This window comes from Coloeus monedula (genome assembly GCF_965178545.1).
Source record: "Coloeus monedula genome assembly, chromosome: 9".
Classification (NCBI taxonomy): Eukaryota; Metazoa; Chordata; class Aves; order Passeriformes; family Corvidae; genus Coloeus; species Coloeus monedula.
Genome location: NC_138789.1, coordinates 23,182,520 through 23,207,122, shown reverse-complemented (window position 1 = coordinate 23,207,122; position 24,603 = coordinate 23,182,520). Strand labels below are relative to the sequence as shown.

General features: G+C 57.4%; 1 protein-coding gene across 1 annotated transcript in view; it reads left to right on the top strand.

Annotated features, from left to right (window-relative positions):
* LOC309576060 (phosphatidylinositol 3-kinase regulatory subunit gamma) overlaps positions 1-24,603 on the top strand; it is a gene marked incomplete at its 5' end in the record, with an annotated part of 73,061 nt that overhangs the window by 2,009 nt on the left and 46,449 nt on the right. The window contains 5 exons of the mRNA XM_082287023.1: positions 2,325-2,420; positions 2,657-2,734; positions 11,028-11,159; positions 13,956-14,157; positions 14,509-14,594. Of these exons, the coding sequence (XP_082143149.1) occupies positions 2,325-2,420; positions 2,657-2,734; positions 11,028-11,159; positions 13,956-14,157; positions 14,509-14,594 (594 nt within the window). The remainder of the gene's footprint in view (positions 1-2,324; positions 2,421-2,656; positions 2,735-11,027; positions 11,160-13,955; positions 14,158-14,508; positions 14,595-24,603) is intronic.

Genomic DNA, 24,603 nt, shown 5'->3' with positions numbered 1-24,603 from the left:
GGTGATTCCCTACAAATCAAGGAATGCCCGCGGCAGGAAGCACAGCCTGGCTGGAGAGCCAGGCCCATGTGGAAGGTCTCAGTGCAGTCACCCCAGCCCTGCATGCACTCAGGTGAAAGGATAACCAAATTTTAGAAAACATACAATCCATAGTGTTTAGTCAGGAGAAAAGCCCTAAAGCCAGGTTTTGGGGTAGGTTGGGGAGGGCCGTGCCATCTGCAGAACGTGCTCTGACCATGGCCAGGTGTCCATTCCTGCTGTCCAGGGGGACACTGGGTGCTGCTTTCCCAGTGCTGTGCCATGGGGTGCCCCTCCATGGGGTGCCTTTCCCAGGGTGATGCCAGGGTGTGCAGGCACCTCAGGAGGGGACATTCTGTCCCACAGCCACATCTTTCTGCGGCATGGGAGCAGTGTGTGCCATTTTGTGTCAGTTTAAACCCAAACCTGCCAGCTCACAGGATTCCCCTTAGAGTAAAAATCTCCAACATCCTCTTGGAAGAGAAGGTACTTTTGTTTTGGTTTGGGGTTTTTTTGAAAATTCTTCCCATACTGATTCCATTTCCAGATGGAGGTTTGAGGGATGTTTTTTTGGCAAGCCCTAATTTATATTTCTGCAACAGCAGCGTAGCCCCCCTGAGTGCCCTCAGTTCCCACCAAGCCCTGCTGCCACACAGGGACCCTGAGCTGGCTCAGGCCATGGAGGGAGCCCTGAATGACAAACACTGCATGTTCCAGCCATGCCTTCGAGCCAGGGCTGGCTCTGCAGGGAGGAATGGTCCTTTTTTTAATTAAATAACATCCTGAAAATGGCTCTGCAGCAGATCTGAGTCCCAGGGGACTTCCAAGATCTTGCTGGCTGTTTTGGCCCTGACTCGTTGTCCTGGGCTGCACCACTGCCACAAGGCATCACCTCCATTTCCCCTGGGGCTGGAGTCGAGTGGGGCAGCAGGGGTCCAGCCTGGCACAGCTGGGGGCCATTCCAGCCATTCCCAGCAAGGAGAAAGTTATTTTTTTGCAGTTGCCACCTATCCCCCAAGCCACTGATTTGGAGGAAAAGCCCAGTTTCCCTAATTACAAATCCACTCATGCAGTGGGGATATTTTTGCATGAGTTTCCAACGATGCACTTTGCTTTTAACCCTGCCATCTTCCCTGTTCCCACCCAAGGCACCAACACACCCTCACTGGGTGGCAGAGGGGACTCCCTTGCTGTGCTTGGGGGTTGTGGCCGTGCCTGGGGACTGGATCAGCCACCCACGCGTGGGAGGTTTGCATCGCTCCCTGTTCTCCAGGGAGCACCAGGGCATCACTGTGGTGAGGATCAGAGCCTGGATCTACCTGTTGCAGCCAGGTTGTGTTTTTGGCAAAAGGCTGAAGGCATCAAGGCCCTGCCCAAAGTCCCTCTTTTATTTTTTTCTAGCCTTTACACATGCTGTCCATGCTGCAGCAGTCACACATGGCCCTGGTGTGCTGCAGTCCGTGGCAGCCCCTGCCCCTGCCAGCCCCCTGCCCGCTGCCTTTCTGGGGCTCCAAAGGCCACTAAAGAGAGAGCAGGGAGAAATCCCAGCACTGCACTGCCAAGGTCTCCATCGGGTTTTACCCACACAGGAAGGGCTTATCAGCTGGGGTGATAAAGACAGATGGATGGATACGACATGCCCTGGGGTAAGGACAGCCGCTCTCCTGCCTGCCAAGGGGTTTGCTCCTCTCTGCCATGGTCTGGAGTGAGGTGTCCTTGGTCTAAAACCCAGCAGCACATGGGGATTTGTGCTGTGGGAAGCCTGTTTGGCTGAAGGGCTCTTCAGGGGCTGAGGGAGGTCTGCACCAGCCATGGGGAGACTGAGTCCTCGCTGGGCCTGTGCTCAACCCTGTTGTGCACATCAGAGAATGCAAGCAGGTGAAAGCTGCAGAGAGACACGTCTGTGGTGGGTATGGATCTGGGTCCCCAGCTCCTGCCTGGTGTCACTACGGGCTGTGGGTGATGAGAGGGGGCAGTCTCAGTGCCACGGGAAGGGAGGCGGGGAAGGGGTTTTGGCCTGGAGGATCTCCATGCCCAGGATGGGATGCTCCCCACGGGCAGGGCACATGCCTGAGCAGGTCTTTGTATCACAACAAGCAGCTGAGCCCCCACCGGTGACTCTTATTGCAAAAAGAGGATAAAATAAAGGGAGAAGTGCTCCAAAATTAGACACGCATGAGCCAAAGCGTTGGTTGTGGCTGTGCCAAAGCAGCAGCTTGATCCTGTCCTGGGGCAGCTCAGGAAAGAGTCTGGAATTCCTGCAGGCAGGAATTTCCAAACCCCTTCTCCCCTTCTTTCCACCACAGGACTCCCCGGGCAGGCAGAGCTCACGGAGCACCCCGCCCTTCCCGAGCAGGCGCTGCCCACCGTGGCCAGGCTCATCGAGGCGCTGGAAAAACAAGGTACGGAGAACCACGGCCCTCATCCTCAGGGCACAGCCGAGGGCACTCACAGCCACCTGCTCTGCCCTGTTCAGAGTGCCCCGAGAGCATCCCTAGAGCCAAACCTCTCGCCGTGCCCCCCGGCACCCGAGGGCAGGGCGAGGGAGCGCCGTGTTCTGAGCCCCTGCCTGCTTCCCCCGTGCCGGAAAGGAGCCTGTGGGCTCAGCACTGACCCCTCTCTCCCGTCTGTCCCCCAGGGCTCGACAGCGAGGTGCTCTACAGGTCCGGCCCCGGCGTGCTGGGGGATGCTGAGCTGAAACAGGCCCTCCTGGCTGGTGAGTCCCGGAGCCGCATCCCCTCCCCGTATTCCCAGAAGGGAAGGGGGCTGTGGAGGTGGTGCTGCCCTGGCAGGGAGGGGTTACGGCTCCAACGTCATTACAGACCTAATCCCAGCTCTGAGAGGTCCTGCCTGCATGCAGACCCCCCTCTTCTCCCCGTGTGATGCAGCCAAAAGTGATGCAGGTTCAGGGCTGGGGTGCTTCACTAGAACCTCTTTTTTTTGGGAGGGGGGGTGGAGTGGGGGGAGAAAAATTCTTGGGTTTTTAAATCTCTAGGGTTTGTGTCTGAGAAGCAGGGCAGGGAGAAAACCTCTTGTGGATTGGGAAAAAGAAAGAGGAAAGGGAAAGCTTATGATTTACAAGAATGGGAAGCTGTTTGCAGGACTTGGGGGCATGAGCAGGGTGGGGAGCAGGGGAAAAAACCATCTCCCCTGAGCTGCTTCTAAACCCCCGGCTGGGATAGGATGGCACTCGGCGAGGGGCGGGGGGGACGCGATGCATCCGGTGTGCTGCTCAGATCTGGGTATTTGGGGGGTGGGGGGTGCACCGAGCATCCCCATCCTCCGGCCGCGGTGCCCAGAGGGCGGCACTGTGACACCAGGCACGGGCGGCCCCGCACAGCCCCGGGCTGGCCCCGCATCCCACCGCATCCCGGGAGCTGCCGGCCGGGGGGCGGCGGGAGCCGGGCGGTGTTGCTGGGGAGAAGGGCTGTGATGAAATCGCTATATTAAGCACCATGACCTCATCGCTTCCCGCGCACCGGGAGCCGAGTCCCGCCGGGCGGGGAAGGAGGGATGCAGGAGAGGAGAGCTGGAGCTCCCAGGGATGCTCCTTCCCCACTGCCCGAAGAGGACTGCGCTCCCCGCGGAGGTGATGGGGGCTCGGGGCACCCCACCACCCCACTCTTCTCCCCCGGCTGTGGGCTGAGGAAGCCCGGAGCAGTGAGTGCTCTTCTTCACAGCTTGTACCCCGGGCCAGATTTACTGGCTGAGCTCTGAAGGAGGTGAAGGCATCTGAGAGCAACCCCCTGGACTGCCGGGCACTGGTGCCTAGGCTGGACAGGGGCAGGGGCAGCAACAACAGCATGAGAAGGATGCTTTGTTTTCCAAGCACGCAGGAGTTGTGGGTCCTCCGCTGTTCCCATGCAGCTGGTGCAGCATCCCAGGCAGGTCCAGGGCTCCCCACAGGGCAGCACCACAGCAGAGTTACTGCCACAATCCTGCTCAGCCTTCGGAGATTCTCCCAGCCCTGGGGCAAACCCCACTGGCTTGGGCAGAGCTCTGGGCACTCGGTGGGTCTGTCCAGGTCTATCCATCTCCCACGGCAGGGCTCAGCACTGGTCAGAGAAATGTCATTGTGGTTTTCAAACCATTTGAAAGCCCTTAAAAATCACCAACAGCCCCGGGAGACTCGATACTCTCAAGCCCACATCTCCTCTGGGACCGAAATCTTTAACTGGGCACCTCAGGGGGCTGCCCCACATGCTTGGCAACACTGAGCTGGGCAAAGTCAGAACTCCCCAGAGCTGCAGGGGGTAGGACAAGTCTCACACTTACTAGCTCTCTGCTGAAGGGGCTGATGCTCAGCCCTGCCAGAGGGATGCTCTGCAACAAGATGGGAATGACGTTCCTGCCAGAGGCCAAGCTTGGCAGCCTGCTCCTACTGCAACCTCCTGCAGACCACAGACCCAGTGGTGCTTCCCCAGGACCCTGCTGGAGCCCATATTGGGCTGGGGAGGGCAGGGGAGTAGCTCTGCTTTAGCTCCCAGACAAGCCCTTTCATCGCATTTGGTGGAATAAAACTTCCCTGCCAGAATATTGGAGTTTGCTTGCCCCATGTGTGAGAAGACAGAGGCAAGAGTCACATTTCCCTTCCTCCCATGCTCCTGGTGGTTTGTCCCTCCAGCATCCCATCTCTGCTAGCAGCCTGCCTGCAAAAGCCAAGCTTCATCCTGGGCAATGGGGAGAAATCGGAGCCGGGGTTGGTGGTGGCTGGAACCAAACCACGGCTCACTGGGGAGAAAACCGGGTTCCCACCGGGGGTTTCAGCTTCCCTGTGAATACCCAAATCACGCTGGTGTTTGGCAGTAGTGGCAGGAAAACTGATAGACAGTGCAAGGGAAAAGGAACAAGGGCTGGAAAAGTTGAGATGTTGGTTTTCTAACCCCCAAATCTCAATGTGTCAGAGAACTCGACATGTCTCCTGCACTGAAAGAGCATCCGAACTTCCAGTGGGGAGGAAGAGGAGGACCTTGGGAGACAAGGAACCATGCAAGTCAGAGCAGCCCTGGCAGTCCCCAGGAGCCCATGGGCACTGTGTCCCCAGAGCTGGCAGCACAGGCACTCATCTGAGTTGTGCTGATTGCACCCTTTCCCCATTCCTGGCCCTTTTAGAGCCCTTACCCGTGAGGGATCTCACCTGTGGGCAGCCCCTGAGCTGGACATCAGCCATGTTTGGGATGAAGGTTTCCCATCCTCATGGCAGCATTGGACAGAGTGGTCCCACATGGCTCTACAGCCTGAGCTGAGCCTGTCCCCACCCTGGCACTGGTGACATTCTGCAGGTCAGTGGCATCTGACTGCTGTCTAGAGCCTGTGCACCAAAATTGGTATTTCCATGATGGATGGTGCAAGAACAATTAAGAGAGGCAAGGGGAGCATGCACCATCACTGAACATGAGAATCAGAGTCACATGGTGGCACCAAAAAGGGACTTAAAGAAAAGGTGCAGCTCCACGGGGCTCTGAGGGGAGCTCACCAAAGGGTGGGAGGTGATCAGCCAGGAGCCCTGCTGCAGTGTCAGGGAAAGAGTACGGGCCAAAAGAGGAATAAAGCAGTTTTACCCTGCTGCCCCCAACACCCCCTGCAGTGCCTGGCTGGGGGCTGCTTCATGCTCTGGGGTATTTCTGTGGCGTGGGGCCACACACTGACCCCAAGAGTTTCCAGCCCAGCACTCCTGCTGTCCCCTGTGTGCAGCTCGGGCTGTTTGAAGCTCAAGGGGTGGGGCAAATTACCTGCTAAATCCACAGTGCCTGGGGACATGGGGCGTATAAGCCCCTTCAGTGCCCAGACCTGATGTCTCATCCCCCCCCAAGCTTGCTCAGGGTCCTGTCCCCGCCCCTCTCCCCCCGGGACGTGGCAGGCAGCCTTCTCACGGCTGCTGCTGGAAACTTGGGACATTCTCTCTCTGGGCGATAGCAGCAGAGCCGTGGGTGGGCTGGTGGGTGCGGGAGCCCTTCGGAGCTGAGGGACCCGACCTGGGGGAGGTTTGGCTTGGGAATGGCTGCAAAGTGTTGTGTGTAATGGCCGGGCAGCGCTTTGCCACCGCTGAGTAGGGAAGGTCTGCATCCTCATCCCTCCTCCCTGCTGGGGGACAGCGCACTGAGACCTTGCAGGGCCCTCACCCCAAAGCTCCGTGCGTGCTCCCTACGGCTCAGATGGGCCTGAGCCCACCCTGGATGGCGGCGAAGCACTGAAACCTCCCCCGCACTGTGGATAACCCCCTCTCTGATCGGAGCTCTGGAGTCCAGCTGCAGGCGTAAACACCGAGACCCTTCCCCAGATACAAGCGCAGCAATGGGAAAAGGCTGCGCTGTTGTCAGGGCCGGGCAGGAGCCGGCTGCAGCTCGGGTGCCAGGGAGAGCGCGTCGGCAGCGAGAGGCGGATTGGAGCCGGTGTCTCCGGGCGTGCCGGGCTGCGCTGCCATCCTGCGCGCTTTGATCCGGGCCCGGGCGCGGAGCAGTCTGCCTGGAGACACGCTCACGTGCCCGGGAATTAGGTCAGGTCTCGGTGGGGATTAGCGAGCGATGGTGGGTCCCGGGGCTTCACTGGGGCTGCCAGGAGCTGCTGCTAGGCAGAAAGGGTCGGGGAGCGAGGAGCAGCTCGGGGAGCCTCACGCCGCTCCCCCCATCACGACGGTGTGGATGCACAGGGAGGGAGCGCATCCCCATCCTCATGCCTGGGATGCCACAGGGGGTCGGAGGCCCCCAGGGGCTCCGGTTTCCCCTGGCCGAGCTCACCCCACCAGGATGACTTTCCTCCCGAGGCGCCCCGGTGCCTGCGGCACTGCTTTTTATTTATACCTGCAGTGGAAATAAACCCCGTGTCGTCAGAGCCTGGCGAGAGGCATGAGCTCATCTCTTATATTTGGTGGTGATGAAAGAAGGGTAAATAAACGGCAGCGGCAGAGACATCCCTGGCAGACCCATCAGGGAGAACTGGGGGTGAGTTTTTGCCATCCCCTCCCATTGCTGCTGGGAAAACTGAGGAAGGGGATTGCCTTAGGGAAGGTGAAATGGGGGAAGACAGCCTCAGTGAGCACCCTCAAAGGGGATCCCAGCGCCCCTACCCTGGCTGAGTGCAAGCCAAGGGTATGGTGAGGTGAAACCCAGCTGGGAGAGTGTTTGGGGCTGCCAGGAGCCCCTGTGCATGGGCTGGGGGTGTCCTGGCAGCTGTCAAGTCCCCAGCACAAGGTATCAGCAGGCTCGCTGGGAGATTTTACAATGATGCTGAGACAAAACTGGGAAATATTCCCTGATTTGGTGCACAGTTTCCCTGTTAAACCCTCCCTGTGAGATGCCTGGTCAGGTCCTCAGACAGGCGGCATCCGTGTGGACGGGAACGTACAGCCCATGACAGCACAGCAAGGACATCTCTCTAGCACGCACTGACAATTAAAACTGAAAGGTCTGGGAGGAGTAGGGAAACTCCCAAGTCAGTATTTCAGTCAGCCCCAGGGTGGTTTGGGTGCCCCTCTGTCACAGGGACCACGCTGCTGCAGCAGCGCTCGGTGGCCAAGGTCCAGCTCAGCCTCTTGGACTCCCTGCTGGGAGAGGGGCCCTGGGGGCTGGGCATCCTCACCCTGTCACCCACGAGCTGCTCAGGGGTGTGGGAGCAGCCGTCACCTGTAGCCACACGCAGGGGACAGCTGGTTACCAGGACCCGCTCGAGCCTGTCCTTCAAAACAACCCCCACCTTCCCCACAAGCCCTCCTGGCCAAACATCCTCCGCGTTTACCGAAACCCTGGGCTTACTCACGCCTCCCCGGCTGGCTGCAGCTGCGGGAGAGGTCCTGGAGTTTCCTGCCCAGCCTGACTCAGCCCAAAGCTCCAGCACCTTTCTGCCTCCGCTGGGATGTGGGCTCTGAAATCCCAGTGGGAGGAGGCTGGGAGTCTTTCCCTCTGGGCTAGTGGTCAGCTCACGCACCCTGTCCCCAGTCCCAAATTTATTCCTGCTTTTCACTGCTCCACGGGCAAGGCATGCTCTCCGCTGGTCCCCGGATGCTTGCTCTGCCAGCAGGTCAGCAAGCATGTTGTGTGCTGGAGGGGGTTGGTATGAGGTCGACGTTGGGGTTTTGGGGTGTTTTCCTTCTGTATATGGCAGGCAGATGGAATCCCTCCGTCATTCCTCCATCATTCCCCTGGGGATAGGATGGGAACATCTGGAGAGCAGCAGGAGAGCATTGACTCATCCTGCAGCTTCATTAACTTCTTATAGCTGGTTATCATCTCCCTCAGATAAGAAGAGAGCAGCATCCGTGGGGTCAGGCCGGCGGTAATTGTCTGGGAAGGCTCCGGGGTTAACCCTTCCCCAGCTTCTGTCTGAGCCTCCCTGAGCTGAACAGCTCGGAGCATCCCCCGGTTGTGCTCTCAGCCTGATGGAGACCCCAGCTCGCCGGGGCAGCTCTTGGGGCAGGAGGAGACTTCCTGCTGGGGCAGGAGGATGCCGCTGCATTTCCAGGAGGATGGGGACAACAGGCTAATGGCTATTTCTAGTCGACGTACCACGGAGAATGGTGCCATCAGCAATCAGTCCCCGTCAGCGAGGTGTGAATCCCCCTGGTCTCCCCATCACGCCTCTCTCTGGGTGTAAAGATGTTTTTGAGTCTTGCTTTGAAACCGGCTGAGCCTTCCCTTTGAACACCCCCCAGGCTCTTGCCTAACGAGGCAGACAAGCTAATTAGGCCACGGTGGAGCCCGGGGCTGATCGCCTGGGGCCAGAGCCCGGCAGCGGCCCCTTCCCTGCGCAGGAACAGCTTGTGGCTGCTCTCCTCAATCCGTGCCAGCATCCTTAAGGCGAGTGACAGGTCCCTGTAGAAACTTTCGTGGCGGGTGGGAAGGGCTTTGGGGTTTGCTCGGTGCATTCCACTGATGGGAAAAGCTCTCTGCAATGCAATGAGACCCCGGGACCCCCCAGTAGCATCCCTGGGTTTGAGCCATGCACTGTGAGTATTCAGCCCAAGACAGGTGTTGGAGCATCATGTGGGATCCCTGACCCCACTGTCCTACACCTGCCCAGCTCGAGACAACCTGCCAGATCACATCTCCAGGGCAGGTGCTAGGAAAAATGGGGAACTGCTGCCATCCCCCCAAAAACCTGGCAGAAATAACCCTTTTGACCAGCCAGGAAGGTCCAGAATTGTGGCTGGAAGATGAGAGCATGAGCACAGACCAGAATGGGGCCAGGGTGCAGCTGGCACAGCCCTCCCCACCTCGAGGATGCCAAGGGCAGAGTGGTCCATGGGGCAATGCTGTGACTTTGTGGGGTGCCAGAAAGGCAGCACCCCATTTGCCCTGGGTCACGTTTGGCCACGCTGGATGGCTGCCTACCCCAGTGTGGTGGCATCTGTCCTGGCTGTCCCCACTCTGCTCCAGGACACAGTTCCCAGCCGGCCGGGTGCTTGCTCCTGACGATGAGGTAGCGTCTCCCACGGCTGGGTTAAAGGCTTTGCTTCGGGCATTGGCCAATCTGTTTTCTCTCCATCTGGGAGCCAAATGGAAGGCACTGGCCATAAGGGACCCACTGCAGCTTCGTGTTCCCACGCAGGCAGGCAGGCTCCCAGGCTGCCTGGCCCACAGCAGGGACACTCCAACGAGAGGAGATCAAGGTCGAGGTGCTCCAAACCAGCTTTTCCCAGCTGTTCCCCATCCCAGCCCTGCTGAATGCGTGTCTCTAAAGCCTTGTCCCAGGAAATAGCATTTCTCCCCTCTTTTGGGTTTATTGCCCCAGAAGGAAGCACAGCTGGAATGGTTGGAGACTCGCAACATTTTCTTTTGGAAAATGCTGGGCTGGGAGATGGAGCATCTCCCAAAATGGCACCAATTTCAGTAAAACTGCATCTGGGGGTAAAGACCCAACAAGGGGAGTGGAAGCGGGCTCAGAGCAAGGCAAGCCCACTGTCTTCTCTGTCACTCCAGGCCATTTGCGGCCTGACACAGCACCTTTAAGAAAATGACAAATTTCATTTTCTTTTTTTAAATTAACCATTTCAAACCATTCCAAATATCTACATCTTTTTTATTATTCCCAAACCCCCGTACCCCTCACCCTCCAAATTCTCCCACAAGGAGCATTTCAAAACATTGCATTTGGGTCCAGTTTGAATCAAAGCCAGATTTTGAAACCTTCAGATCTTTGCAAAAGGCACCATCACCATCCAGACAGCCACCACCCAGCCCAGCCAGGATGGGAGACCTCCAAGACAAACACATGAGGCAATACCAAAGGATGCTGAAAGGCTTCTTCCCCCTGGACCATGGTGAAGCAATGTTCCTGTGCTGGCCTGGCCGTGTGGCTCAGACAGACACATCTCACCCTCTGTCTCCTGACAGACCGTGAGACTTTTCTGCTCCTAGCACTGCCTCTGTCCTGAGCCCAGGACCCCTGAGCCCCGGCTGTGTGGCCTCAGACCCCCTGTGCGCTTTCCTCCATTCCTGGAGCATCCTTCAGTACCTCCCCAGGGCAGCCACCTCTCAGGGTTGGGAGAAGTGATGCCAATTGGGGCACATTCACAGAATTTCAGGATCACTGGGGGTCACATGGGCCTTCAGCAACTTGAATTGCCTGGGAACCATAACCCCATTCCATGGATGCATTTTCCAAGCAGCTCCTGCCGGGCTGGGATTGGCACAGGGCACCCAGCCCTGATAACTGGAAGGTTCCTGGGGCAGTTGCTCAGTCCTTCCCATGTGTCCTACTCTGCAGTGGGAGCCCAGTGGGATGGCGAGACTCCCTGTCCCATGCACTGGATGTAGAGTTCACACAAAGCAGAGATACTGCCTCGTGCTCTCCTTGGGCACGTGGAACTCAGGGTCAGTGGAAATTGGGACAGGAATATTTGCTGGGGGAGTGGTAGCAGTGAAATCATGCACTGCCACACTGCAGAGATGGGGGCATGGGCAAAGAAATCCTCCATGTCTGGAGGAAGGCCCACAGGGATGGAAGAGCTCCGAGCTCTGTGCCAGAGGGGAAGAACCACAGGCTCAGGGTTCCCTCTGTCTCTCTCCCTGCAGATGCCTCGGCTGTGGACATGAACCTGTATGAGGCCCAGACGCTGGCGGATGCCCTGAAGTGGTACCTCCAGGAGCTCCCCATGCCCCTCATCCCTCCAGCTCTCTACAGCGACTTGGTGCACATGGCTCAAGGTAAACACACATGGGCTCCCCCTACACTTGGGACCTCTGTGGGGCTGGAGAAGCTTTGGGAAGCCCCTAGAAAGGTTTCCCAGCATCTCCAGGGTGTCTCTGACTCCATCCCCTGCCCAGTGCTGCACCAAGGGCAGATCCTGAGAAGGGCCATTGGGAGCATCACCTGTGCCAGAGCAGCACATCAGTGTTTAGGAGATGCTTTCCCTTCTCTGGGAAAGAAGGGGACATCCAGGGGGCTGCTTTGCCCCCACCACAGTGGGATCTTCTCCCTCTGCAGTGCCAGGATGGGCAGTTACCAAGACTGGGTGATGCTGGCCCCAGACGAAAGCATTATTATAATATTTTGGCTCTGCTGCCTGGGAATTTTTTCCTGTAATCTCATTAACTCCTGGCTTTATATGGGCACAGAAAATTCTTAGCTTTTTCAGCTTAGTGCCATTAGGAAGTGTCTTTAGATCCCTACAAGCTTTTGTGCTTCTGTGCAAATGTATGAGACCATCAGGGTTTTAGTTCTATTTGATTTCTTTTCAAATAAACAGAGCAGGGCTCACACCCAGATCAGCAGAGCACACGGTCCATCCCAACAGTGAGCCTGGACCAGAACCCACTTCAAGTGAGTCCTCACAGAGTCTCTCTGCCTCTCCCAGCCTGAGGCCCCATCGGCATCACCAGGTGCACAGGAAACCCTTGCCCGCTGTGTTAGGCAGGACCTGAACCTCTTGCTGCCTGTGAAACCAGGATTTCTTCTCCTTCCACAGCAGCTCTCATCTCGCTGCCAGTTGCTGCAGTATCCTCCATGCCTGAGCGTCACCTCCCCATCCTAAGCCAGATTAGTGCTTGGGCAGATCATGTTCTTGGCTGCCTTAAGAGGCACCAAAAGATCACCCGTGGCCAGACCAGCATGGTCTTTTCCTACCATGTCTTGATGGGAAAAGGCCACGGGCTCTTTGTGGCCTCCAGCAAGGCAGAAGGGACACACGGAGAAGGTGAGGAATAACTCACACCCCATCCTCCCTGCCCTGCACTGAGACACAGAGCCAGAAGAAATACCCCTGGGGCTGATGGCACAGAGAAGCTGCCTTCCCCTCACCCGTCAGAGGAGAAATCAAAGGCTGCCTCCCTTCCAAGGATAAAAATGCAATTAGGAAGCAATTAGCTGGGTTGCCTCGTTAAGCAACTTCAAAGGGAAGCGCCTTTCCCTGCAGCCTGTGCTGCAGCGGGCTCTGCTCCTGGCACAACAGGGGCAGGAGAAGGAGGGGGCAGAACACGGGAGAAACCAATAGGAAGAGGATTTCTCTGGGGCTTAAAAGAAAAAATTAAAATATAAGTCTTTGAGGAGACGGTGCTGGGTTTTGGCAGCCTGCCCTGCAAGGCTCCTCTGCCCTGCTTGAGGCTGAGAGCTGAGAAAGCAGCACGATGACCACCTTCAAAAGGAGGGGAGAAACATCCCCAAATTCCCCCTTTGGCTGTGAGCCTTCTCCTGCAGGATCCTCTAGGTGCAAGAAAAGCAGGAATTGTGGCAGGGGAGGCCTGGTGCAAAGCTAAACATCCCTCAGGAGCAGCTTGTCGGATACGAGGGCTCACCAACACCCCATTGCCAACGCGGCTGGGTTGCAGACCTGCTTTGGAGGGGATCCCAGGCCCCTGCCCCTCTGGCTCTCATGCACCCTGTCTCCAAGGATGGATGTTGGGAGCTGGCTGGGCACTGGCCAAGCATCAGTCCTGGTGCAAAGTGCCACGGGGAGCTGAGTCAGCCCCCAGCCGAGCCGGCCTTTGAAGCTGGCTGAGAGCAACCCAGCCCTGGGGACCTCCCTGTCCCCAGCAGATAAAAGGGCTGGAACAAGGCAGGAATGGAGGATGGCTGGAGAGTGGCTGTTTCCTGTGCCAGGATCGCAGTCCCAGGGCGCTGAGCTCACAGCTCACAAGACCAGGGAGCCCCTGCCAAGGCTGCCAGAGGGCATCGGGGACATGGTGGGAACTCATGGGCTGCTCGGGGCACCCGTGACAGTGGCTTTGGCAGCACCTCTGGGATGTGCAGTGCTATTAAGTGCCTCATTTTATTCATATGGGCAATCTGAGTATCACTGGAAGAATCTGTACCCCAGTCAGCCCTCCCTGTGCTGTGTTTCATGGGGTGGGAGACCATGGTGTGGGGGGGTGCAGTGAGTGTCCTGCAGCCCAGGTGCACATTATTTTTTCTTCCTAAAAAGCCTTTTCCCTCCCAGCTTGCTGTTTCTGCAGGGTAAGGCTGAGCCTTTAAATTCAGCTGATCTTCCAGCTGGTGCCCATTTCCCCACCTCTGCTTTGCTCTGCCTTTACGATGGCTTTGCTCTGCATCAGGGCAGGGTTCTCGCTCTTCTCCATTTCAGCAGCAGTGAGGGATTTTGAGGTGCAGCCCCTAGCAGGTGAGCAGCTCAGCCCTCTGAGCTCCCTCCCTGGGTGTGCTGAGAAGGAGAATGTGCTAAAGGTACTTAACTTGATCTGGGGTGGTGGTGTGAATGGGTAAATGGGGCAGGCAAACCCCAGAAAGAGGTGGTCAAGACCATGAAGAAATCACCTCTGCCCACCCTGGGATATCCATGAGTCCCACAGCCTGTCTGGGAAGGGATGGGCTGCAAAGAAATCGTGGTGGCAGAGGTTGTGGTCAGGTTTATTTTTGGGTCTCTGGGGGGAGTAGAGAACTGCCACAGCTCATGCCCTGTGTGTTGGTAGGTGCTGGGCTCCTGTGAGAGGCAAGAGGATGCCCCAACTTCCCAAACTGATAATTTTTCTCCTGTGTCCCCTCTGCTACAGAGACCCCAGGCCTGGAGGAGTGTGGCCAGAGAGCCAGAGCCCTGCTGGCCCCCCCAGCCCTGCCACAGCCGCAGGCACTGCTCCTGCGCCAGCTCGCCCGCCACTTCTGCCGCCTCTGCCAGGGCAGCCACCGCAGCCGCCTGTCACCCCGGCTCCTCGGGGAGCTCTTCGGGGAGCTGCTGCTCCGCCCTGCGGCGGCCAGGTGAGGTCCCCTGCCGTGCACAGGACAGGGCGGGTGACAGGAGGGTGCCCATGGACACGCTGGTCCCAACCAAGCTGGTTTTGCTGTATGACAGCCCACCAGTGCCCCAGCCACAGGGCTCTCCAAAGGGGGAGGCCAGATCTGGAAGCTTCCATTCCAGCTGTGATGCTCAGACATCACACCTGTTCCCAAAGTGGCCAGGCATGATGCACACACGAGGCTGGGGTTCACAGCATGGCCTCAGTCCCACAGCAGATCCATTGGGGTAGCTGGCTGCTGTCCTGGGGAGCTGGGGGTCTCCAGGGAGGTTGAACTGCTGGCATCCTCACACACCTCTCCTTCTCCTCACAGCACCGAGGCAGGCCCTGAGCTCCGTGCAAGGATCCTCGAGTCCTTCATCATGGCCAGTGAGGTGGCAGAGCTGCCAACAGCTCCTGGTAAGAGATGTCTGGCTGGTGGCGGAGGGGGGACAGCGAGTGTGACATTCAGAGCAGTGATAGCAGCAGGTCATGGGGCAGTTTTGGTGGCTGGTGCAGTGACAAGAAGGTGCTTCTGTCCCTGTGGCAGTGCCCAGGCTCTGCTGGCTTCCTGTCCCATTTCCCTCTCTCTGTTCTCCTCAGAGACACTGATTTGGGGGCATTTCTTTGCAGCCCCTCAGGTCTGCAGCTGTTTTCTGGCTTCATGTCTTTGCCATTGTGCTCTGGTCCCTGGGTTTGTGATGCAAACAGGTTCTGCTCCCCCATCTTGGGGGCTCTTGGTAGGGGGCTCGTGTGCAGCTTGTTTCAGTGAGCAGGGATCTGAAAATAATCTGGGAGGAAAAAAATAGCAGCGTGACCATAAAATGGCAGGATGGTACTTGCTACAGGATCCAGTCAAGGGTTATGATTTTTGACTTGCATTTAGTCCCCACATGTGCAGAATCATGCTGCACCCACTGCTGCCTCCCCCACAGGGCATCCCCGGGGTGGGGATGAGGACAGGTACTTGCCCCCCACCTCTCCATGCATGGACAGCAGCCAGGAGAGTGGCTTTTCCTGCAGATGTTAATGAGCCTCACCCCCAGGGCTGCAGTCCTGCCCCTTTCATTACTGGATGGCAGCTTGTGATCCCATCAGTGTCCAAAACTGAAGCATGTGCTCCTTGTGCCCTCTGCAGCACTCCAAGGATGGGGGGAAGTGATCCATCCTAGGAGGGATGTACATGGGAGGGAGAGAGGGTGCTCAGAGGAGCACAAACCTCAGACCTTGAGGACCACAGAGACCCATCCTTGTGGGATTCCATCTCCAGGTTGTCACTGAGACCCATCTGTTCCCCCACACCAAGCTGCCCAGATGCCTGAGAGGCACAATTGCTTCCAGCCCTTCTGCTTGGAGATATGTTGGCACTGTCCCCAGTGAATCCCGTTGGTTTGTGATGTCTCTGGGTCCTTGTCACCACCCTGCCTCCCTGGGGGATGGCCAGGCCAGGCAGGATTACGACTCTTAATATTCCTCATAAATCAGCCCTTTCAGACCTGTCATCTCATTTATTGCTCTCCTCCAAGCTCTCACCCATGAGTTTGTCAGGATACATCTGTCTCTTCCACCTGCTGATCCAGCTGATGGGCAGCTGCAGCCCAGCAGACCCCGGCGTCACTGCTGCCATCCCCAGACTTTGTACTGTCATTGGTTGTCACCACCCCAAACTGAGGAGAGGGTTTGGGCAGGATCCTGAGGGCCTCATCCCCTTTCTGAGTCAAAATCTCCCCCGTGGGCATCCCGCAAGTGTGGGGCAGGAGACAGGACACCAGGACTCGCTGTGGGACTTCAGGCAAGTCCTGCCACCACCCCTCTCTTTGTACCTAAAAGCGAGGATATTATTACTCGGCTGTCATCACATTAGGATGTTGGGCAGCTTAATTAAATGCCTGCAAAGCGATTTTGAGAGCTGCAGATGAAAGGGGCTATATATAAAGTGCAAAGAATTATTATTAGCGGTGCGGCCCATGCCCTGGTCCTGCTCCCACCACCCTGGCCCCACTCCCTGCATCCCGGCACCAGGATTATTTTGGTGCATGTGTGGAGTTGTGGTTTTATAATTATACATGTAAAATAGCTATAAATACCCTGCAATAACACGGCGGCTGTGTGCGCATAGCACAGGAATAGGAGTCGGGAGCTGACATAAGGAAACCGTGGTGTGACCTCATTCTGACTCAGATGTAAATATACCTCATGTGAGGGGGCAGCTGGGGGGCTTGGGGCTGCTTGGGGCTGCAGGGACAGTGGCCTCCTCAGCAGGGAGAGGTTTGGGGAGAGATCTGAAGCTGTCTGCTAACTCCAGGGAGGCTCCTGCAGGGCCAGGATCCTTCCTCTCCCATGCATCCTGGGACTGATGTGGGACTCTTTGAGTCTTGGATGTTAAAATCTTAAAGAATAAAAACGTCAGTTATGGAATTTGGCTCCTGGAGGGGCTTCTCTGGGTGAACTTGCTGCTGTTGAGTTTGCAGCGTCCCTTCCTCTGGGCACTGCTCCTGCGGGGTCTCTTTAGCTGTGCTGCGAAGGAGAAAATGGGTCTGTGCTGGCTCCTGAAAGTTATTCCTGGGATGCAGCACTGGGGTCATGCTGGAGGCACTGGTTTGCACGGGGCCATGCACTGGTTTGCACAGGGCAATGCCACAGATCCACGCCGAAGCTGGGATGGAGCCTGGGGCCAAGTGACTGCATTCAGGCCACCTTGCTGTGCTCTCCAGCACCCCGGGGGGACGTTTCTCAGCCCCATGGGGGCTCAGGGGGGCATACAGAGCCCACAGCAGGATCCCAGTGTCTGGGAAAGACTGTTTCCCGAGCAGGGTGAGGGGGCAGGGGAAGGCAAAGGGAAGAAGTGATGCAAATACCAGCTCAGCTGAAGGAAGATGACTTCATCTCCTTTTCCTCTCCTGGTGCTATTTATAGTCACTTTAATTTACTCCCCTTTGCTTTATTATCTCTCCAAGAAGCCGTTAGCCCTCAGACAGCAGGGTGCCTTTACTCACCATGCAGCCCAAAGTTCTGAAAAAAAACCTCAACTCACCACCAAAAACACCCGAAAGTGGGGGCAGGAGGCAGAGTAAGGCGGCAGAGCGCTTGGGCAGGAGCATCGCTGTCCTGTGACGTAGCTTTCTGGAAAAAATGAGAGGATTTTTGGCTCCTTTTGGAGAAAGGAGTGAGAACTGGGCAAGGAAGATGTCCCCTTCCTCCTTCAGAGCAGTGGCAGAAGGGGCAGGACCAGCGGTGCCAGGGTCCCCTTCTGTTTTGTTGGACCCTGCTGAGGCAGACACCCCCTGGTTCCCCCCAGGACCCCCAGCCCTGCCCTGCTTCACTTGGGGCAGTGGTATCGTGCCAGGAGATGGGGATCAGCACTATCCCAGGTTCCTTGAAAACACCTTCCCAACAAGCAGGTTTGGCAGCCCTGGGCCATGGGGAAACTGAAGCACAGCATCCCATGGAATCACCCTTCCAGTGGCTTGAAAATGCAGTCCCTGGGAAGGTTGGTCCCCACATGCCCTGCCCTGAGCCCAGCTCTGTGGCACCCCATACCCCAGTGCTCAGCAGGGCTGTAGTGGTGGGTGACAATCCCATGAACATCCTGTGATGTGACACTCTGGGCACTTCCCAGCCCGAGCTCCACGCAGGCACCTCGGGGACAGCATCGACACTGAGCAGGGCTGCCGTGTTAAGCCAAATTAGAAAGATCTGGCTTTGAAGTTTTTAATTAACTTTTTCCCTGTTTGCTTTCTTCTGGATCCAAGGGAAAAGCCCAGCCTCCTGCTCTCCCCAGCTTGTGTGGCATGGTGGCAGTTGCAGACTCGGATGTACAGGGGATCAGGAGGGAGCAGGGGGCTCGGTATGTCGTCCAGCACAGAGGGTGCAGCTAGGGGCTATGTCCAGGTGCTGCCCTGCCTCCATGGGAGCACCCCTGCCCAGCCATGAGCATCCTCCCACCTGGCCTGGCACACTGGCCACAGGGAACCTCAAATTTGTGTTACCCCTCGGTGTTTCATCCCCTTGGAGCTGTCGGTGTAGGTTAAAAATAGGAAAAAAAACCCAACCAAAAACCCTGCATGGAGAGCAGCATGAAGAAGCCATGGCTGAGTGGTCCCCTGTGCCAAAACACCTCGTTCTGCCTCCCCGAATCTGCAAATAATACAGAGAAAACAAATTAACGCCAGGGAAGGGGAGGGAAAAGAGCCAGAGCCGAGCTAGCAACATGAGGTAGGGAGAGAAGCTAAAAATAACAGATCCCTGAAGGCATGGGGAGGAACATGACGGGGATCCACACTCCTGCCATCCCAAAAGGCAGCCTTGTGCCTTCCCAGCTGCTCCTCACAACACAGCCCTGCCTGGTGAATCCAGAGAGGGAAAAGCCTCCAAGAAGTGCAGGAGCAGGGAGGCAAGAGGTGCGGAGCTGGGCTGTGGAGCCAGGACCAATGCTCCCACCTTCAGCAGAGCATGGGGGTCCCCCAAGCACCCAGGGGGCCCAGCTGGGAGGGAGCTGCTGCCTGACCCACTTGCAGGCAGCTGGCGGGCAGTGGGATGCTGCTGGGAGACCCCAGGGGTGCTGCCTCTGCAGCTAATTTTAGCCTGTGTTCAATTAATCATGGAACGGGAGGGGATCGCAGCAAGCCCAGTCTTTGCCAGCGCCTCCGCCAGCTCCCCTTTCCACCCCGGGTGTGCTGCTGCAGGGTTTGGAGGAGCAGGGGCCAGGCATTCCCTGATCCTGTGATTTTGATCTAGGAGACATCCTGTGCCACAGTCCTCTTCCTCCAGTCAGCTTTAAAAGGCTGGGGCAGCCCTGGGAAGGATGTTATCTCCTCGTGCCTCAGTTTCCCCCTGTAGCTGGCAGCGGTGACGTTTGCTGTGGAATTTCTGAGGTTGCCTGTACAACTCTGAGCAGGCATTTTCCTGGCATGCCAGAGCTCTGGGATGCCCCTGGGGTGGGGAGCAGCGACCCCCAGCAAGACATGTCCCAGCCTGCCCAGACCTCTGCTGCATGTCCTAATGGCAGCCCCTTTCCTGGGACTCACCAGCTCTGCTGTGTAAACTTGGGGCAGGAACAGCTGCATTGCTCGAAGTCAGGCAGCTTTCCTGGCACAAGGAGACACCCTGGCAATGCATTTGGGGTACAACATGAGAGCCCTATGATCCTGCTCTCCCCACAGCCCAGTTTCACTGGACTCAGTGTCAAAAGCACAGCATGATCCAGCCCTCCCCCGTGACAGAGGGAACAGCTCCTGACGGAAACAGGGCTCGGCTGGGATTGAAACCCTCTTCCTGCCCGCACTGCGTGGCCAGAGCTGATAAGGCCTGGATAACCCCAAGTATTGTGTGTGCCGCCAGCCCATGACCTGCCAGCATGAGAGGAAATGCTGCTGCTCGGCCAGCCAGGATCCAGGGGGAGACTCTGTGTGCCGGCAGTGGGGTGCTGGAGTGCCCTGCTGTCTGGCCAGCCTCCTCTCCCTTTGGCCAGCACATGAAGCGTTGGGATGGCTCTGTCAGATGGTCATTGGTGCCAGCCCAGGTTGCTGTGTCAGCACTCACTGGCCAGCTCTAGGCTGTATGGTCATGAAAGCTGCCAGCGTGAAAAAGCTGGGGGTTCAGGGTGATTGTCTGGCACGGGCAGGGTTTGGTCCTCAGGATCAGCAGGGCTTTTGGCATGGAGCTTTGAACCTGGGGCACCTCTCCCTGTTCCAGAGGGCAGCTCCTGGAGGCCAGACTGGCTGAGCAAAACCTCCCCAACCCGGAGGGAACCACCAGCTTTGCTGTCCCACCCCAGTCAGGGCTGGCTCGCTCCCTGTGCCAGCCGCTTGCCAAGCCAGGCTGCGGGAATGTGTGTGCCCGTGCGCGTGTCCTCCCGGCTCCTGCCCTCAGACACTGTCTGGGCTGGCGTCACCCTTTCTGCTGCAGTGGCTCTGGCTAAACACCACGGGCAGCTTCACAAAAGAAAATGGGGAGGGTGACAAAGCGCCAGCCACCGCCGGTCCAGCTTGGCACCAAAGCCAGGAGCATCCTCTACTGTGCAGTGGCATTTCTGCCTGGCACCGGGTGGGAAGCAGCACATCCCCCTGCTGCCCTTTTGGCCAGGAGATGCCAGAAAAGGGCAATACTTCCCATGGGGAATTTCATGCTGGAGTAGGGAAGCTGATCCCTCTGTGATCCCACCAGCACCCCTGGACTCTGCCTCCCTTGAGAGCACACCGGCTCTGCTCCAAAGGGGTGGGAGGAGGCAGGCTACCCGATGCAGACACATGAGCAGCTCTGGGGAAAGGCAGGATTTGTGCTTCCAGGAGGGAAAATGAGTCACAGGGGGATGACAGGGCTGTGCCAGCAGCGGAGCGCGGGACTGGGGTAAGCGGTGGTTGTCGGCTGCTATCCGGGAGGTCAGGCAGAAATGCTCTTACAGGCCTTGCCTGGCTTTAAAATCTATTAACGTCATTTTGCTGTTCGAGCCAAGAGCTGCACAGGCAGCAGAAACGTTCGGGCATGGCTCAGATCAGAGCAGGATTTCAATTACAGTAATCAAAGGTGACACAGATAAGAAACCCCTGGTCTATGGAGCCGCGACAGCTGTCCTCTGGCTCCAACCGGCACCCATCCAGAGCAGCTCCATCAAAATCACTGAAGTGGTACTAGGGTAAAATTGGATTGGAATCCATTTTCATCTGCCGTGGTGGAAAACGCTTTCCCTGCACTCCTTGGGGAGGAAAACCACCTTCTCAGGGACAGCAAGGGAGGAAGGTGCCAGGCATGGAGGAGGGGACAATGTTCGCAGCAACAGCACTGATGGCTGCTTTTAGATGATGGAGGCAGCAGAAGGAATAGCTGGGATGCTGGAGCATCAAGGCTCTGCCTCCTGCTTTCCCCTCTCCATTTCAGCCTGGCTCCACAATGACTATCATGGCTGAGGCAGGGATGTGCTCAGCTTGCTGTCAGGCTCCCCAGAGGGCTGGGCAGCCCTCTGAGCCCCATCCATGGCCAGAGCATCCCAGGATGTGCTGCAGGATGGACCCCCAGCCAAGGAAAGTCTGCAGAGAGGGTTGGGAGGTTGGAGGAGAAGATCCCAAGGGGCGGGAGCTAGCACTCTTCTCTCATCCTTTTAAATGGCAAGGTGGTGCCCAAGGGAAAGCTGCCTCTGCCACTGCTTGCATGTGCCCCTGGTCGATCGTCCCCGCACTGCTTTTGTGATTTTTTGCAAATCTTTTGGATGGCAGCAGGGCATCCCTACCTCTGACTCCCTCACCCCTCTGGGATCCGACTCCACAGAGCCACTGGTGCCCACTGCCACGGCCTCATGGGACCCTGGCTGCAGCCAAGCCATGGGGGCATCCCTGGGTCCTGTACACACAAGGGGTCCTTTCTGCCCGTGCCCCAGCATGGCAGGATCCGGCCAAAACACAGCATCTCTTTCTGCGCCCGCTGGCCCCGCTCCAGCCTGGCCAGGTGTCAACTGCCTGACCGCAACGTGTCCTCCCCCAGTGCTCCACCAGGAGCAGGAGCCCTCTCCCAAACACTGGAGGTTTGTGCAGGGCGGCAGGGCTGAATGGTGGGTCTGTGTGGCTGGGAATGCTGGGGGGAGGGAAGTTGACCGCTTGTTTCATCTGTTTACCTGGAAGTGGAGATCAGGGCCAGGCGCGGCTGCCGCAGCGGCGGCACTTTCATGCCAGTGCTAACGGGATGGGGAGTGCCGTGCTGCACCCATCCCGAGCAGCCTGCAGCATGCCAACGATGGGGACACAGCAGGGACTTGGCAGTGCTTCCCTCCCTCCATGTGCCTGCACAGTCCTGAACCCTCCTGCTTGCTGCAGCTGGAGAGGCAGAGCCTGGGGAGGGATGAGGGGATGACCCCAAGCCATCACAGGGGTGGGTGATACTGCAGGTCATCCTTTGTCCTGCAGCATCACTATGCCCCAGGGCTCTGCAGGGTTCCTCCACATATGTCCCCATGCCAGCTGGGTCCCCATCCTGGCTGTGTTCCTCATACTACTGGTGGTCTCCATCCTGGCTGCACATCCCTGCCCCATCCATAGCTCTCTGTACTGGCTGTAGGCTCCCACACTGGCTGTGGATGGCTGTACCAGCTCTATAACTGTGAAGGTTGTGCATCCCTGCACCAGCTGTGTCCCTGTACCAGCAGTGTGCCCGTGGGAGCCACTTAGCAGCTCTGGGAGAGAGGGGCCACCCAAGCAAGTGCCGGGTTTTGTCCTTGCATGGCCAGGACTGACGGCCACACATAAGCTGCTGGGGAGGGAAAGGGGATGATAGCATCTTCGTCAGTGCCTGGATGCACGGGGATTAATGAAGCTGGCTCGCCATCCCCAGGATTCAGGTTGCCTTATCTGTGTCTATCTGCTCTTACCCAGGCACTGCTAGAGCTGCTCTCGATGCGCACAGCTAATCCCAGAGGCTGGCAGATAGGGCAGGGACTGCTGCCTCCACTCACACCCTGCCCACACCCACAGGGCCAGGGGCACGGAGCTGGGCCATGGCCTGTTCTGCCCCAGACCAGCTGGTGCTGGAGATAACCAGAGGCACAGGGCAGAGGTGCCATGAGTTGGGGGTCTCAGTCTGGCAGTAGTACGTGCAGGGTTGTGAGGCAGGCACTGGCATTGCCTCTGATCCTGATTTTGAGGCTGTGTGGCCTTCCAGTTCTCCCAACAAAGCTGTGTCTGCCCAGTTCATCTCTATTCATCTTTCAACTCAAAAAAGTCACTGCCCCATGGCTGGAGCTACACCAAGTCTCTGGGAACTTGTGGCCGTTCCTTGGTTGAGTAGATTTCTCCATCTTTTGGATACTTCTGGCATTTGGGGAGGGTTGCAGGTGGTGAAGGGGCTGGGGTATCCACAGAGGCTGGCATCTCACTGAGCAGCCTGGCACCGTGTCATCCTCAGGAGACAGGGAGCAAGGGCTAGATCATTTCACCTCACACCACACAGATGTGGCTGCATCCTTGGCTCTTCCCAAGTACCTGACTGCCTATCCCTGGTGCCATCAGGAGGATATCTTCCCTCTGGCTCCTGGCACCTCTTCTTTCCCCATTCTGTGTTGGCTCTTCATACCCTGGGGCAGGAGGAGCATCCGGGGCTGTGCTTCGGCACCATCCCAAATTTCCGACCTGGCGTGCACAGTGCCATGGCAACGCCTTTATTTTTTCAGCTGCTTCCCTGTTTTCTTTGCAATTGGGCTCTTCCACTGGGTGATGGTGATCACAGGGGCTATTTGGGCAGGGTTCAGCATGCTGCTGAGCAAGCAGCTTGTAGCATGATGCCTCGTGGTGGCCTGCCCTGCCACATGCCCCACACCTCGCGTGGCTCTGACCCTCCCTGGCCAGGCATGGAGGGAAAAACATCACCTGGGCTTGGGAGTGACTGCTCAGCTCTGCACACCTCAAAGTTGCCCTGGGACCTCAAAGCCACCCATTTTCCATGGGCTGTACAGCTCCATGTACCACAGACATGGACTCCACAGACTGATGTCCCCAAGATCACCAACGCCACCAGAGCTCTGGGTCTGTAGCAAAATGGTGCTGAGCATGGTGAAGTGGGTGCCCAGCATAGCTGGCACTGTTCTCACTTCCACGACAGTCCTTCCTGCTAGGAAGCATCTTTTCTGTTGCCTCCTGACCCTGCTACAGTGGGGTTTAAAGCTGTAAGGAAGGTGGCCTGAGGAAGGCTTTGTAAAATGCCAGTGGGGAACCATGGCAAAGGGACCCCATGCCAAGGGGGAGAGTGGAGTCAAGAGAGCACGAGTGCCCAGGACCCCTGTGAGAACAGGGTTTGGAGGACAGTGACAGGAGTCTGGAAATGCAAAAAGCACAAGGCAGAGCTGGCCCTGCCCAAAGAGCCTCACTGGGCAGTTTCAGGAACAGTCACAACCACTGAGTGGCTGCACATGTCTGAAGGAAGCTCTGCTCCACACCTTCTGACAGCTGCTTCTGCAAGAGCCTTAAATTGAAACATTGGGGTGTTTCAGAAAGAGAAACCTGAGTGGTTTGGGGACCAGAACAATTCAAAAGGTCCTAGACAAATTCACAAGCCATCAGTCTTGGCAGGAATCTGGTCTTTTCAGCAAGAAAGACAAAAGCCCTTGTCCAAGTCGTTTCCACCCAGCTTTTAGTGGGATTAGAGCTGCAGTGTCCTGTGCTGGCAGGCATCCCCCAGGCCAAGCACAGCCAGCCCCTGCAATCACTTTGTGCAGGGCCCAGAGTCCATGCCGGCACTTGCTGCTGCCATCACTTCCAATTTAGACCTGCTCATGGCAGAGACCAATATAGAAGCACTTTGCAGGATGGCACTTCCCCTCCCCGGGGAGCCGGTGCTGGCACTTCACTCTTGCTGCTCCCCAGCTCCAAAGAAGACTGAGGAGCTTAAAGTACTTTTTTCCAAGAAAGGTGGATTTGGTTTGCAGAAAGATCAGGACTGGGGAACAGTT